This window comes from Lathamus discolor, chromosome Z (genome assembly GCF_037157495.1).
Source record: "Lathamus discolor isolate bLatDis1 chromosome Z, bLatDis1.hap1, whole genome shotgun sequence".
In the NCBI taxonomy this organism is placed as follows: domain Eukaryota; kingdom Metazoa; phylum Chordata; class Aves; order Psittaciformes; family Psittacidae; genus Lathamus; species Lathamus discolor.
This window is the reverse complement of record NC_088909.1, coordinates 68,563,769-68,581,443: the sequence shown is the minus strand read 5'-3', so window position 1 is coordinate 68,581,443 and position 17,675 is coordinate 68,563,769. Positions and strand designations below refer to the sequence as shown.

The window sequence follows — 17,675 nt, the reverse complement described above, 5'->3', positions numbered from 1 at the left end:
TTGATGTATTTCAACCTGCTTAAAAAAAAGAGCATCTGACCTTTGAGTTCTCGTTTTGCTGCAGATCTTACTTTTGTTTGAGCAGTGAAACTAGAATTACCTTCATGCATCGATTTTGAATTAATTATAATATTACAGCAATGCAGCAAGTAGAGGACTCAATGTTCCACAGGTTTTTTATTCATCCAGAGAAGAAGGGGAGCATGCAAGAGGAAGGAAGCACCTCAGAGCTGCACCATTGCAGTAAGGAGTAGCTTCATCCTAGAAGGAGGTAGAAGATTTTTCCACAATGGGAAAATTCTTTGGGGTGCTGGAAAATATGTGCTAGAAATGCAGGGAGAGTAGGTGTAGTTGTGGGTTTCTTTCCTTCTCACCTCTTCTCCTTTGTCCACACACCGCTAGCATTTAGTGAAGGATGTGAGGAGTGTCTTGCACAATCCATGGTGTGATATGGGAATCTGTATATATTAAATCTTCAGAGACCCTTTACCTGAAGTGCAGCAGTGCTGATTCGGAATCCTTAATCCTTTCAAAGATTGCTGTGCTCTTCCTCTGTTCCCCAGGATTGCCTAGTAATGGGCATGTTCAACAGGCTTTATGTCAGAAAGCCAAACTGCCACTCTGATGACATGCCATCAGGGAATAGATCCACACAGGAAAATTTTAGGGGGGCATTTCTTACTAGACTGATGCTTTCTGTAAATGCTTGCATGTCAAGGGATTATATGGCCTCGTTTTAGAGGCAGAAGGAAAGATACCTCAGCATCACAGGCATAATTTACAGCTCAGTGTTGGTATTAAACAAACGCAGTCGTGAATTCCAGGAACTATTGCATACACAACGCAGTGTAATGTTTCCAAATGGAAAATGACACTGCTGAGGGGTAGAGACAAGCACTGAAAAGAAAGAAGAAAAAAACACCCATACAAAACCTAAAACCAAATTTGTGGTTCCAAGCCCTCTGCTGGTGTAAATGCTCCCTTTACAACAGTGATGAAATTCAGCCAAGAGCTACACAATGATTTCATCATGGCTTGGGCCACACTTTGACTCTTGTGTCCAAGAACAATACGTTAATCATGGCTTCTTATCAAATTCTACATATGAATTTGATAAGAAGAATTTAGTTTTTGCAAGCTCCAGGAATAGGAATTTTTTTTATTTTGTTTTTCTTTGGCAATAGTAGTTACTGGTATTTTTAATGATCATATTGCATGTTGCTTGATGGTGCCACATTTCAAAACAAATACCTGTTTCAGCTCACAGAATGATGTCGTGGTACAAGTAAGGAGACAAAACTAGAATTCATGGAAGTAAAACAACAGATTTTTTTTGTGTGTGTGTGTTCTATTTTAGTGAATTTTTTCTCATGTTTTCTAGTTTATGTAAACAAATTATGGCCTAGAAAAAGTGAGAAGCAGAAAGCATCATCAAGACTGCAGAAAAGAAGGAAGATAAGCAAAGGACCTTGCCATTGCCTTGTTTATTAGTATGTGAGGGAGAAGGGGAGAGGCTATCTAACAAAATTCGAAGAACTGGAGTATCTGAGACATTTCAACTAAAAATTGTGGTACTTACGTGCCGGGCACATTATAGATAAACTTTTGTGGCTCAGAAGGGAGAAGTAAACCTGCAAGCCTCTGCTGCTCCCCTCTTTTCCTATGTTGTAATTTGACATGACTGATAGTCAGACATGCTATGTTAACCTACAGTAAATCTGAAAAAAAAAATGTGGTTTTCAGTAAAATAAGGGAACAGGTTGTGATCTCTAGTATTTGAGAAACAGCTTCAGACGTAAAGATTACCCAGTGAACACAAACTGGCTTATGTGGTACGATACTTGGCTTTCAGAGTCTACGCTTGAGCAGCTGCTCCTTGTTTGTACTGAGTGTGCACTTCAGCTAGCATATCACCACATCAAACCCCCTATTTAAAAAAGCAATCAGAAGTTAGGATTTCAACTGTGATATAGACTTGTAGAGGACAGTTTCCCACTGCGTATCAAAGGGGTTTTTAAAAAACCTCCTTGGCCCTGGTAGCCCAGGCTACTTGGGATTAATATAAAAGTGGAATTCAATATTTTGTAACCTGTTTGCTTTGAAAATCAGAAAGGAGGTAGCTATAGTTCCTTTAATATAGCTTTGTAAAGTTGTTTTGCTGTTGACTTGGACACAGTAGATGGTCATCCCAGAGCCTGTGAAGGTTTTAACATGAGTTGTTCCAGCTGCTAGTCTGCTGGTATCTGATGCTTCTTTTCATCCACTGGTACAACCAGCAGACACTCAGATATGGAAATAGTGGTGGGGTAGAAGTGATACAGTGATAAGTTTTTGTAAAGCAAAATCTGGGACTTCACATGAGCTCAGTATCCTGAGTTGCAAGTTTTGCTGCTGGAGTGATCAGTAACTGTATGTTATGGCATAAGTTGTTATGGCATAAGTTGATATGGCACATTAGGAGGATAAAAGGTGTTTTAGAAAGGAGAAGCCATCTGTTTCAACGTGCCAAGTCAGTATACCTCCCATTCTTTTCACTTAGATTATCATTTATTGCTTAACATTAGAAATTTTTCTCATTTTGAAGTAAAACAAATGATATTTTAAAGGAACAGACTTCTTTTTATCATTCATACAAACTTCATCCTGGGACACTGAAGAACTGTAATCCACTACTTTTCAGTGCTGCAGATTTCTACTCAGTTAGCTTTCCTTCTGCCCCTGTGATAGGAGATATTTATTTTAATCAGAGATGTGAATCATATCTCCTTCTTTATAGCACTCATCTGATCTTACCTCCAGGGCACTCCATCTTCCTTTCATGGAAGAGTAAGCGCTCTGTAATGCAGTAACTACTACAGTTTATTAATTATCCTGTACATGTGGCTGACCCAGTATGATACTATGTTGTGTAAAAAATAACAATAGACACAGTTTCTATATCTTTTCAACTTAACATTTGAAAAGACCTTTGGAAGATGCTGAATTGTAAGATATATTAGCTCCTTCACCTATTTTAATTTCACATGGTATCCCTCCTTCATTCCACTCTTTTGGCAGAATTGCATCTAGATCTCCATAAGCATTGCTGGGAAGTTTGGTAAGAACTGCATATTGCAATGTGTGACCCATCTACATAGGAACGTAGAAATAACTTCTCCAAAGGCCCTTCTAGTCCAGGAACCTATCACCAGTGAGAAACCAGTGCCTGCAGAATAGTTTGAAAACAAGTTAAGCATATAAAGCATATATTAATATTTCCCTCATGTACTTTCTTAGCCTCCAGCACCCTGGAGCTCATTTGCTTCCTGGACCAGAGATGGTATCTTTGTTTTTGATAGTCCTTGTCAGATTTTATCCTCCATGAGTGTATTTAATCACTTTGTGATCTCAAGTAACCCTTAGGGGTTAGTATCTTGTGGCAATGAGTTCCACAAGAAATTGTATGTTATGTGACATGGTTACTCTGTTTGTTATGAACCTGTCATTTACAAATTCCTTATGTTGTCTTCTGGTTCTTGCGTTATGTGAAACTCTTTGATCTCCACACTGCTCATGCTTTCATAGAAACTAATAAGAAGAATTTTATCTCCAGTGACACAAAGCTGACACATAATATTGAACTGATGTTGCACAAGTAAAGAGAAAATTTAAAGTATAATAGATGTTGTTCTAGATATTGTTTCAGTTTTCTGACAAGACTACCGGTGGAATTAATTAAGAACTCTAGACATAAGCCCCTTTTGAATAGAGATGAACTAAAACAGGGTTAAAAGTGAAAATGAAAGGACACATCTTTAGCTATTGTCTAATAATCTGCCTTATTCATAATTCAGTAACCTCATGCTAGAGTGGTATGGCTTGTTATGACTGTGAAAATGATGTATTGCTTTTCAGCAAGTGGACATGGCAGGACTGATGATATTTTAAGAGGAGACATTGACATTGTCTGCAAGGCCAGGGCATTGAAGAAATGAAAATAACAATTATTGATTTTTTTTCTTGTGCTGAGAAGTGTATTTGCCAACATTTTATGAGGAGGAAAGAGCGGATGCTCACCAAGAGAGGAGAGGTTTTCAGTTCTAGCAATAAGACATGATAATTCTTGCAGAGAACATTTCTTTGCAGTTATATCATCCTGAGATGGGAAGACAAGTCAGAAGACCAAAACATAAATAGCAAAAACTACCCTGAAATGCTGTAACCCTGCAAGTATACAGGATGCTCTTTTAGGAGAGGGTGAACAAATGAATCAAAAGGTATAGCTTCATTCCAACTTGACAAACTAAGATCCAGATGTGTTAAAGAGACTGAGTATATACTTGTCACAGAACAGTTAATTTAAGCATATGCTGAACTGTGTTGCTGCTTCTGAGACTGCCACCTTGAACTGCAAAAGGTCTGAGATCAGCAGGGCTCTGGAGAGATGCAGCAGTCAAGCCAGCCCCGCCACTGGGCAAGATCAGGGCTGGAACCCATGGGTTAGTCATTCGGGTTCACTGGGCTCGCAAAGTAAAAAGATTACTTTTATCCTGTTGGCAGAAGAAGCATTACTAGTCTTTAGAGAATATACAAAGCGCTGTGACACATTGCTGCAATGTCACTCTGTAGGAATCGTGGGAACCTGGGAACGCTGAACATAAATGAGGAAGTCTCTTTTCCAAGGATGTGCAGTTGGTTCGTGTGCTTTTTACTGCATGAATTCAGAGCAATCAACTACTTAAAGACAGAAATCTAAAAAGAAAGGGGGGAAATGGTTATGTAATGCAATGCCTGCAAAAGCTGGGGGTTGGATTTGACATCCTCTCCAGGAGTGCTGGAGCCTCTCCAAACATGGCCATCAGCATTCAGCAGGAGCAGACTCCCTGTTCCAGCTAGTCCCTGTCCCATTCATGCAGCATCCTATGGTGTGGCTCTGGAGCTCCAAAGCCCTGTTCATATTCTTGTCATTTAGCACCCTTCAGCAACTAAGCCCCACAGAGCCACTCCCTCCATCTCCAGTGGGATGGGGGAAAGAATCACAAGGGTAAAAGTGAAAAAACTCATTGGTTGAGATGAAGACAGCTTAACAGGTAAAGCAAAAGCTGTGCACACAAGCAGAACAAAACAAGGGATTCACATGCCACTTCCCATCAGCAGGCAGGTGTTCAGACATCTCCAGGACAGCAGGGCTCCATCTCACGTAATGGTGACTTGGGAAAACAAGCACCATCACTCCAATGTCCCGCCTTCGTTCTTCCCCTGCTTTTATTGCTGAGCATGATATTGTATGGGATATTCCATGGGTCAGTTGGGGTTAGATGTCCTGGCTGCATCCTCTCCCAGCTCCCTGTGCGTCCCCAGCCTACTTGCTGGTGGTTTGGGGTGAGGAACAAAAAAGCCCTTGATGCTGTGCAAGCACTGCTGAGCAGTAACTAAAACATCCCTGAGTTATCAACACTGTTTCCAGCACAAATCCTAAGCATAGCCTAATACTAGGTGCTATAAAGAACATTAACTCTATCCCAGGCATACCAGCACATTGTCCACCCCCTATTATGTACTATTTACATTAAAGTCAGGTCCTGTACTGTCTAATACATTCTCATTACCTACAACTCCCCTTTCCATCCTTAGGTATATTACACAGGTATCATTCCCATTCCTATGGACCACCCCTGTAAAATGTCTGCAAAATGTCCACGTTCTTCCACAAAATGGCACTGAGTATTTAGTCAATGTCTTTGGGCTCCATCTGTTATGGTGGTATGTCAAGACAGGAGAGATTTTGTTGTGTGGAGTTCCTGGGTACCAAAGCCAGCTCTTGTCAGGTCACTACTGCATTTTCACTGCTTCTCATAAAGTTAATCTTCCATTGGTTCACGTGGTTTTTGCTATAGTAATTCTTCTAGTATGCAATTGAAATCATGGGTTCCAACAATTTAAAGGTAAATCTGTTACATTCTCCACCCTTGGCCGCTTTAGTCCAGATTATTGGGTTTAATGTTGCAATGACTAGTAGCAAGTGGTACCTGCCACAGAAATTCCTATAACATGCAGCTCCAATCAAGCGTTACAACATTTTAAAGGTCCCTTTGGACCAGAACATTGTATTTTACATTGTAATGAACTCCTCCCCTAACCCGTGTTCTTATCCACAGACTGCAGTCCCATAGGAGTGTGTCTGTTACAAGTGGAGCCTTATCTGTGAGCCACAGTCTCTTCAGAGGTATACAGGATGCAGCATAGGCTTGCCAATAGCCACAGTTGCTCTGGGGTGCATCTGTTCCAGTGTGGCCTTTTCTATGGGCCACAATGCCGCTAGCAATACACCTGTTCCACCATGGCCTCATGCACAACCACTGATGCTTCAAGGTATACCTGCTGCACAATGGACTTATGTTTGGGTCATGACCCCTTCAGAGCTAGACCTGCTCTGGTAGAGACATAACCATGATCACAGATGATTCAGGGTGTCGTACTCCTGTATAGATTCATTCATGGGTCATAGTCCCTTTGACTGAAGTTCCAGCCTGTCCAGTACAGCAGCACAGAAATAGCAGCAATGTCCTGGCCATCTGCCAGCCCAGGCATATGGCCATTGCTGTTAGCAAAAACATGTTCCCAGGCTCAACAGAGTAAGATGATAAGCAGTACAGCACTACAAAAAGGGGAAAAATTAAAACCAGCCACTAATAAGCACAAGATTTGAACAAAGTAAGATAAGCAAGCCCCGTGCAAGCACAGGAGCCCACCAATTAATAGCTAAACAGCAATAATAGCTATATATTTGATGTTGCATATTGCAATCAAATCTATTTTTAACTTGAACACTTAGAAACCCCTGTTGGGCACCAGAATGGACTGTCATGGTTTAACCCCTGCCAGCAGCTGTGCCCCACACAGCCCGTCCCCTGCCAGTGAAATGGGAAATAGAATTGCAAGGGTAAAAGTGAGAAAATTCATGGTTTGAGATAAAGACAGTTTAACAGGTAAAACAAAATCTGCACATACAAGCAAAGCAAAGCAAGGAATTTATTCACCACTTCCCATCAGCAGGCAGGTGTTCAGCATCTCCAGGACAGCAGGGCTTCATCTTAAGTAGTAGTTACTTGGGAAAATAAACACCATCACTCCAAATGTCCCACCTTCCTTCTTCTTCCCACAGCTCTTACTGCTGAACATGACATCATATGGTATGGGATATCATTTGGGTTAGTCGGGGTCAGTGGTCCTGGCTGTGTCCCCTCTCAACTCCTCATGCACCCCCAGTATGCTCATTGGTGGGGTGAGAGGCAGAAAAGGCCTTGACTCTGCATAAACATCTGCTCAGTAGTAATTAAAATATCCCTGAGTTATCACACTGTTGTCAGCACAAATCCAAAACATAGCCTCATACTAGGTACTATGAAGAACATTAATTCTATCTCAGTCAAAGTTAGCACACATACCCTCAGCACCACGGTGTTGCTATGGTGAGAGCAAGTTGCAGCTCACAAAAGTGTGGCCAATCAATTCAGCCCTCCTTCTTCAATCATATAAAAAAGTAAGGCATAAACCTGGTATGAATTGATTCAGCGGTCATCTAACAACTTTATTTCTTGTGCTCTTCCCAGACCTTGACTTGCATCTTATCTGTGTAGCCCCACATGCAGCCTGTTTCTTCATAACTCTGTAGGTGGGCTTCCCTCAGCTCCACCCACAGCCTCCTGTTCCTAGCTGGAGCACAAGGCTTCATTTGATGAATGTAAGAGAGATGTAAAAGAGCATACCCACTTGATCACAAACATTGGGTAACAGGGATTTGTGTTTGCATGTCATCTGGGCGGTAGAAGTTGAAACAGTGATCAGGGCAGGGTACTGGCAGATGCATTTTTAATTGGCATAGGGAAATTGCAATATTTGCCTACCTTTAGCTTGATGGCAATCAGCTGAAGGCTCTTCTCTGTAGCAGTAATACTAACGTGCAAGAAAGCTGGGTTTATATTGAGATGGATGGATGGATGGATGGATGGATGGATGGATGGATGGATGGATGGATGGATGGATGGATGGATGGAGTGTGCAGACTCTGGGCCATACAACCATCAACTTTTTACACCTGGGTCAGAGCGATCCCAGGCACAGCTACAGGTCGGACAAAGAAGATATTCAGAGCAGCCCTGCGGAGAAGGAGTTAGGGGTGTTGGTAGATGAGAAATTGAACATGAGCCGGCTTCAGTGTGCACTCGCAGCCCAGAAAGCCAACAGTATCCTGGGCTGCATCAAAAGGAGCGTGACCAGCAGGTCGAAGGAGGTGATCCTGCCCCTCTACTCTGCTCTTGTGAGACCTCACCTGGAGTATTGTGTGCAGTTCTGGTGTCCTCAACATAAAAAGGACATGGAGCTGTTGGAACAAGTCCAGAGGAGGGCCATGAGGATGATGAGGGGACTGGAGCACCTCCCGTATGAAGACAGGCTGAGGAAGTTGGGGCTGTTCAGCCTGGAGAAGAGAAGGCTGCGTGGAGACCTCATAGCCTCATCACTTCCAGTATCTGAAGGGGGCCTATAGGGATGCTGGGGAGGGATTCTTCATTAGGGACTGTAGTGACAGGACAAGGGGTAATGGGTTAAAACTTAAACAGGGGAGGTTTATATTGGATATAAGGAAGAAGTTCTTTACTATGAGGGTGGTGAGACACTGGAATGGGTTGCCCAGGGAAGTTGTGAATGCTCCATCCCTGGCGGTGTTCAAGGCCAGGTTGGAGAGAGCCTTGGGTGACATGGTTTAGAGGGAGGTATCCCTGCCCATGTCAGAGGGGTTGGAACTTGATGATCTTGAGGTCCTTTTCAACCCTAGCTATTCTGTGATTCTGCAGAATTTTGTACTACTGGCCTGGTTTCCTTCTTAAAATGTAAATTTCTGCGTTTGACAGACTTCAGCATTTTCTAGTGCCTGTGAAGCAGCGTATGGAACGTATGAAGCCAGAAAGTGAACAAAGGCTAAGACATGGTGCTTCTGCAGTCCTTGAAGCTTGACGTTTGCAAATAAATGAAAACAATGTTCAGGGTCCGCTTATCTGGCACCTTTCAGAGTTCGAAGTTCATTTAAAGATGAGTGCTGAAAGTGGTGACAAGTGGAATGACATTGTACTTTTGAAAGTGCAACATTTCGTACATGGAACAGGAGTGGTGACTTCCCCTTGGAAGTGCTTCTTTGGAGAACTTCATAGTTGAATGATCTGGCATAGCAACCTCCTCCCTGTGGATAGTCAGCACCATGCAGAAGCTGATTCACCAGGCTTCTGGTTTGGTTTCTAGCCCAGTATTGACTGTAAAAGCAACTAGTGAACATATAAAAGGCTATGGCTGAGCTAGGGAGTGCTTGCTTTCATAAACTGACATTTGGAAGCAAGTACTTAAGTCCCAGAAAGGATCTGTAGAAGTGCAATTCTAAATAAAAATGAACCATCATAATGCAGCTGCTTTCAGGTAATATACCCTAATTTCGTTCCATAAAATGGTCATTTTTTCAGCATTTTTACTACACTATGGATTTTGAAGTGACAGCATATTAAGTGAAAACTGTAATGCTTTTAAACTTGTCATAACGTTACCTAGATGAAATATGAAAGTGTTATTTACCTGCAACTGTAGTCTGCTTAGCACACAACCATTTTAAAATGATGTGTGTCAAGCAGCACTGCAATTACAGTGTGCATAGCAGGAACTTTATCCTGCAGAGTGCTAATGATATCTGAGAGCTGTGTAATACTTGCATTATTAAAGCATACACAGAAGGCATTGCTTTGAAGCACTCAGCACCTTCAATGTTTGCTCACTAGTCCTGTTTTCCTTCTTGGAAAACACCCCTTAGCCTTGTGGAGAGTTTGGCAACACCAAAAAGGCAAAAAGCCACTGCACCTCTCTTAATTGCTATTGTGGCCCAACTTTGGGTGCTGGGACTCAACAGTCCAATAAAGATCGAACAGAACTCACAACTGACTTTCAATTTGTTTCAGGCATCTTGTGAACAGTGGTGTAAAGTCCTGAATTTCAGTTTAAGAAAGCTCTGAAGCATATGCTTCATTTTAAGCATACCTAGCACAGCCCTTAATGTTTTCTGAGTTGAGCGAGTGTTGATTTACTAACCACCGATTGTTAATAGAGAAGGAAATGTGCATTTAGAAATGTGCCTTGCCCGGGTCCTGACCTGTGCTTTTGATGTAGTTGAACTGAAATCTAAATCTAAACTGATGTTGCTCTTGGACCACAGGTAGACACTCAGCCTGCCACAGGTTGCACGTATATCCTCTCTTTGTTGCAATGCCATCTGGCAAGAAATGTAGCCCTTAAAATACTTTAATTGCTACTTTGCAAGGCATTAAATACTGTCTTCACAAGGATGCTGAGCCATTGGAAGTAACTTTGATATTGCCAATGATAGGGATGGAGAGACCTCAGGACTTCTCAGTCCTGGATTAGTACTCTGCCCAGTGAAGTCTTCTGCCTTCAGGGACAGAAATGGACACTGCTCCAGGCAAGATGATGTGGGAAGAACACCAAAGAGCCCTGTGGCTTATGCTTATCTGTACACTGAATTCTTGGTGTCAGTACTGATGAGTCAGTCTTGCTATGGCTGCAGAGAGAGACAGATAAGTCTGATGTTGTAAATCAGTTTGTTGCAGAGCCATCATTTGATGGCAGTTTATCATAACCACTCCAGAGGTGTGTTCTTCATATTTACTGAATGACATTAGCAATGCAGCACAGAGTCCTACCACAAATACTCTGTGGTTATGTAGCAAAGGAACCATGGAAAAAGAAGCTTTGGAGAGTGCTTGGGTTTGTTTTTTGGTTTTTTTTTTTTTGGTTGTTTTTTTTTTAATTGCTTTTTTCAAAATCTCTTAGTGTAAGATGTGACAAATAATGAAAACCAGAGACACATGTTTTATTGTTTTCTGCTTTCATTAACGCTTAAGGAATGAGCCAAAGAAATAATCAAATAGAACCAGTAGCAGAGGCTACATGATGAGCAGACCTTAGAACTGGTTTAATATTTGCTGAGACCAAAACTTCTCATCACCAACCAACTTTTATTGGCACTTGTCCTTTGTCTGGGTGTATGTGGCTGCATGTTTCTAAAGGACTAACTTTTCTCACTTTCTAATGAAATATCTCTCAAGATGCAAGTGTGGAGTTGTTTGGTGGCCATGTCAGTTTAGGTTATGGAAAGGGTTAAGTTATAAGGTGGGAAACATCTTTTTTTGCATCTCAGTGTGTTTGTGAGTTACTTCAAACTCTTCATGTCATTGACTTCTCTGCCAAAGATGGTTAAAAACCACAGAATCATAGAATGGTTTGGGTTGGAGGGGACTTTAAAGATAATTTAGTTCCAACCCCCTGCCACAGGCAGTAACAACTTCCACCAGACCAAGTTGCTCAAAGTCCCTTCCAACCTGGCCTGGAACACTGCCAGGGATGCAGCACCCACAGCTTCTCTGGGCAACCTGTGCCAGCACCTCAGCACCCTCACAGTAAAGAACTTCTGTCTAATATCTAATCTAAATCTCCAGTCTTTCAGTTTAAAGCCATTCCTCTTTGCCCTATCACTACTTACATTTATAAAAAGTCCTTCTCCATATTTCTCATAGGCCCCTTTTAGGTGTTGGAAGACTGTTATAAGGTCCCTCCTGAGCCTTCTATTCTCTGGGCTTGAATAAGCTCAATTCTCTCAGCCTGACTCTGTAGCAGAGGTGTTCCAGCCCTCTGAGCATCTTCGTGGCCTCCTCTGGACTTGACCCAGCAGGTCCACATACCTCTTGTGTTGGGGTCCCCAGAGCTGAACACAGTACTGCAGGTGAGGTCTCACAAAAGTGGAGTAGAGGGGCAGGATCACCTCTCTCAACCTGCTGATCACTCTCCTTTTTAGCAGCCCAGCATACAGTTGGCTTTCTGGGCTGCGAGAGCACACTGCTGGCTCATACTGAGTTTCTTGTCAGTCAACACACCCAAGTCCTTCTCCTCAGGGCTGCTCTCAATCCATTCTCTGCCTAACCTGTAGCTGTGTCTGGGATTGCCCTAATCCAGGTGCAGAACCTTGCACTTGGCCTTGTTGAACTTCATAAGTTTGGCAACAGCCCACCTCTCAAGCTTGTCAAGGTCCCTCAGACTGGCATCCCTTCCCTCCACCCTGTTGACCCCACCACACAGCTTGGTGTCATCATCAGACTTGCTGAGGGTGCACTCCATCCCACTGTCCATGTTGCCAGCAAAGATGTTGAACAGCACTCGTCCCAGTACCAAACCCTGGGGACCACCACTTGTCACTGCTCTCCACTTGGACATCAAACCATTGACCACAACTCTCTGAGTGTGACCATCCAGCCAATTCCTTACCCACAGAGTGGTCCATCTGTCAAATCCATGACTCTCCAATTTGAAGACATATCCTTCAGATATTTCTTGTGTTGGGGGCCCCAGAGCTGACCTCCCACAGTACGCCAGGTGGGATCTCACAAGAGCAATATATAAAATACTGACACAGAGAGCCTTACAGCCTGCCAGAGGGTTAAACTGTAACACAGAGATGAATGGGCCGAAGCATTTAAAAATGTGTATGCATTCTCTGTCATTAGAGTGCTCACATGTACGTTTTTAGTTTAGGTGGAAAGCTACAGGAATTGGGTCCTTTGTTGAAAGGCTCTAAAACCTGTGCACAGCAACCTGCATTGAGTCAGAAAGAAATCCGCATTGTAGCCTGGAACTGAAACTGGGGGCCCTGACTTTCATTCAGCATCCTGACAAAAACATTCCTCCGTCCCTCACATGACATCTCATGCAGTGGGTGGAGAATGAAAGTCAAGTAACAGACTGAGTCTATGAAAGTTTTAGCAATGACTTTCTGCTTTTTATGGAGTCAGTAGCAAGCGTTGGCTTGTGGCGATGCACAGAACAGGGTTGAGCTCTCACAGCCGCAGCTGTGGTTTTGTGGGTTGAGCTAATGCTGAATTACTGACAAATAGCTGGAAATGGATGTTCTGTGTGATTTAGAAATAATGTGAACTGACTGAACTTCTGTTGTGTTTTCCTTCCATTTGCTTTTTCAACATGAGAACAAGGAGGGCATTGTTTATAACAACATATGTAAAGTTCCATAAGGAGAAATAATATTTTGAATTGACAGGGTCTTGAAAGTGCAAATGTGGTTTCATAACTAAACACATTTTCAGGCAGGAAAATGAGAGTTGATCAAAAGTTAGATGTCCTTGGAAGATCTTTGCCTTTTATTTTTATTTTTTTTTTTAATCCTAACTTCCTTGGAAACATTTGCAGCTGTCTTGATGCAAAAGTAATCAGAATATCCAAATACCTGTATTACAGTAACTCAGAATCACACTATTTTAAAAGCACTTGAGTAGAGTAGATTTCTTTATTGATGTGATTCAGTCAGAATGGGACGTATCAGGAACAATAGATTGTTTATAAAATGGGAATAAGATTTTTTTTTAAATTTAAGTAAAGGTTAGGAATCTTAATTTTAAGGAAGTATAGCATTCTGGGGAAAAGAAAAAATGTGCTAAGATACTTTTAGAAAGGCATTAATTCAGTGAAAGAGCCTATTCAACTTGAGTTAATTTGGGATAGGAGTCCATGTCTTACAAGTTTGTATATTATCAGGGAAATACATTGAAAGGACTGATTTTATTTTTTTGTTAAAGCTGTGAAGGACTGGGTAGTTGATGTGGAACAAAATAATTTGATGCATTAACTGTGGAAATTATTAACAGAAAATAGCATTGCTTTAACTCACTCAGAAATAGGATGTTATACTATACAGATCCTGATTCTACCTCATCATACGGACAGTCTACAGTATCTTCATGGATTTCAGCTGATATTGCTGAGTTTCCAGGAGAATCATAAGTGTAGAATAGATTACATTTCATGAATCTTTTTTATTTTCTTGAGCATTAAAATGGAGAGTAAAACTGGCCTAATTTAAACTGGGTTGGTAAGCTACATTAGTTCATAATTTTATAAAGCTTCCTGTTCCTTGGGTAGAGTGTGCCAAGTAAATGTTAAAGATGAGGTTGTACTTCATGAACAATGTCTTTGGAGATTTTGTTGAGAAATCTATAATAATAGTGATTGTTGCTGGGGAAAGAGAAGTTTGGACTATGAATCTCTAGTTCTTAAAAGGTCATTGAAGTGTGTGGTTTCAAATAGGAAAATAAAGGAAAACATGGATTCTTCTTGTTTTACGTCTTGATACTGTTCCTTGTGAGGGTCCTGAGGAATTATTTCTGACTCTCTGATTTGTTTTTCTCAGGTTGGGGGTCACACCATGCTGCCAATTCGCTGGATGCCTCCAGAGAGTATCATGTACAGGAAGTTCACCACAGAGAGCGATGTCTGGAGCCTGGGGGTTGTATTATGGGAAATCTTTACGTATGGCAAGCAGCCATGGTATCAGCTCTCAAACAATGAGGTGTGTGTAATACATTCTCAAACTGCATTGGGAAGGCTGGCATGTTAACTGTATACCTTCTCTTGAGAAGGGACAGAAACAAATTTATTCAGTAAAGGCAGGATCCCTGGTATCAGGTATTCATGGTATTGTCATGAACTTTGGGGTTGGATTTCTTTTTTTTCACCCTTTTCTCCCTGGAAATGATGAAACTTGTCCAAACAGAACTATACCAGTTGGAATTTAGTTTTTTCCTTTGTGTAGGATAGAGTCTGGTCTGGCTATTGAGACAGACCATAAAGCAATGAAAAGGAGCTTAGCTATCTCCTAAATGGTTTTTGGATGGTTTCAATTCTATACCATGCATTTCATTGTTGCAGGGTGGTTGTTCAAAACCATTCTTCAATAGATTGAAGTAATCTGGTGATCTTTTGATTTCCAGGCAGTCATAAATCACCCCTTTCCAGGGATTAGCCACAGTGATACAGTTTAAGGAGGGAGGGAGGGAGAGTCATCGATGCTCTTTGTGAACAGGTTGAAAACTTAGACTCCTTCTGAGTTAAGGTAAGGTTGACAGATGAGTAGAGAGAGGGATTACTTCCTGGCTATCATTCCCTCATCAGTAAAAGGGGCAACGTGGGCGAACTTAACATCATGAAAGTTATTGCTCCTTGACAACTTAAATTACAGTGATTTTTCCAAGTCACATCACGCTGCTCATTAGTCTACCTAGAAACGCAGCCCTTGGCAGAGTTGGCTGGGTGACTGCCACTAGTGAGCCTGGTGTGGCGATTAGCTGTTAACTCTTCCATGGATGACCCTTATGTACTTGGCACAACTGTGTTGATCCTTTCCTTGTGATTTTTTGTAGGTGATTGAGTGCATCACTCAGGGCCGAGTCCTTCAGCGACCTCGCACATGCCCCAAGGAAGTGTATGACTTGATGCTGGGCTGTTGGCAGCGGGAGCCTCACATGAGGCTCAACATCAAAGAAATCCATTTACTCCTCCAGAATTTGGCCAAGGCATCTCCAGTCTACTTGGATATTTTAGGCTAAGTCTAGCATTTCTTTTTATGGGCTGCAGGAATTAATGTGTTCAACTGCCCCTGAACTCCATTAAAATGTGTTCTTAACTTTGACAGTATTAATGACAAAGTTGCGGAGAAGCTTTCAAAGGGCAAGCAATGTGCGCTTCTCCATCTGTAGACACAGTATTGACTTTTTAGACATTACTGAGATGTATCTCCTCTCTCTCTCTCTCTTTCAGTTTCTATCATTTTTTCCTTTTCTCTTGTCTTTCTAATCAATTTGGCTTCTGCATCATTATAACTGCATAGACAAAGGCCTTAAAAACCTGATCTGTTATATCAGCAGACTCTTCAGTTTGCCCACCACAACTAACAATGCCTTGTTGTATTCATGCCTTTGATGTGGATGAAAAAAAGGGAAAAATATATTTGACTCGAACTTTATGATTTCTGCTGTACCGCTACTGGGAGTTTCTATGGATTCACCTCAATTTTTTTTTGCTTCGGCATGTGGGTGGAAAAAGAAGACTGGTTTTCTCTACATGAAGCATGTTCCTTGCGGAGATAAAGCCAGATGGAAAGACAGTCTTGTGTGATACACTATCTGGAGGAACTAGGAGATCAGATGGCATCCAAACCCACAGAAAAACCATTGAAAAGATTTGATGAAAGGCAAGAGGGGGTTTAGCACTTTCCCTGAAGAGTCTTTCTGAGGACTAAAAGGATTGTTCAAGGAGGTGCTTTGCCAGCACCTTTCATTGCCAGATATTAGTAAAGGGGAAAAAGATGCTGCCTGCATTGAACACAATTACATTACAATGTGATAAACTAAACACACCCCCTTATTTTGTCTTCTGATAGGATATTGTCATGCCACTGGTATAAAAATGTTCTCCAGCTAGTATTTTTTAATAAAGGCTGAAGCTAGGCTTATTAATGTACAGTGTTAATTTCAGGATCACATGTTGAAACTAAGGATTTTGATAAAATAGGACAAGCTGTAGATGCTGGGCAGGTGTATCTTGTACTCTGCTTGTCCAGCAGCGTATTCCTTCCTTCCTGAATAGTTTTTCTTTCTTTTTTTTTTTTTTTAATTGAACCATGCAAGCAAACCTGTGCATGGTCTCTGTTGATTAATGCCCTTTGTGCAGAAACTATCATTCATCTTGTAGTACACCCTAGTAGGCATAGCAAACGCATAACAATATAGCATATATTTCATTAGAAGAGGCTAATGGAGGACATTAGCCATGTTAAAATGCCTTTACAATGTTACAGATACAATAGGCTGATATAACATTAATAATCTAAAGCATGGAGATCACTGGTTATGTTTGACACATGACAGGGGATAGAGATCTCTAGAGAAAAAATACTACTCTGAGTTTATGGCTTACTATTCAGAGTGCAAAGACTCTGAGCTCAGCACCATGTTTGTATTGGTACTAGTGCTGTCATTACCAACATCCACTTTTTCTTAAATAGTTTATTTTTGATTGGATTGGCATTGTATGTGTACAACATTTGCATGGCCACTCTGTTGATGACAGCTTCGTGGGCATACCTGTTATTTTTCAAATCGAAAGTTTGAGGATTTCAAATTTAGAGTTAGGATTATTTTTAATATGAATTCTTACAAATGAAAACCTACCTTACTTACTCTTCAAGACTTCTGCCTCCCTCTGTGAGGGAGCGTTACTGCAAAAAAAAGTGATCTTTCTTTCAGTTTTCTCTTTTTGTTGTTTTTATTGATATGAGCCAGATCAAAATAGTCCTTCATCTTTGTGTTGGGGATATTTATTTAATAGATTAAGCGTTTTATTTTTATAAGTGTTCCCATAGCACATTTAATATATAATTTGCTTGCATATATTATTTATTAAGCACTTTAGGTTTTTTCTTCAGAAGCTTTGAGAGCTAGCTCATGAAGATTCTGAACATTTTCAAAAGAGAACAGTTCACTGGACACTGATGAAGTTTTACCCTTCTCAATGTCATTGAAAAGGCAGCATTATAAATAAACATGACAGTGTAACTATAAAGCCATACTCAGTATTTCTTTAATAAGCTAGATGTTATTTCTTAACCGCTACTGAACTGGAAACACACAAAAAGCCAGAAGAAGATTCCTACAAAATGGGCCTTAAGATTTTATCTAGACTGTCTTGGAAGTTCACAGAAAGCTAGATAAAGACTGAGCATCCAGTGAAACCCATTCTCT

At 41.2% G+C, this 17,675-nt stretch overlaps 1 protein-coding gene across 1 annotated transcript in view; it reads left to right on the top strand.

The window, feature by feature from the left end:
• Nucleotides 1-15,482, top strand: part of NTRK2 (neurotrophic receptor tyrosine kinase 2) — a 210,060-nt gene extending 194,578 nt beyond the window's left edge. Inside the window, exons 17-18 of the mRNA XM_065662823.1 lie at nucleotides 14,288-14,446; nucleotides 15,297-15,482. Of these exons, the coding sequence (XP_065518895.1) occupies nucleotides 14,288-14,446; nucleotides 15,297-15,482 (345 nt within the window). The remainder of the gene's footprint in view (nucleotides 1-14,287; nucleotides 14,447-15,296) is intronic.
• Nucleotides 15,483-17,675: the final 2,193 nt, after the last annotated feature.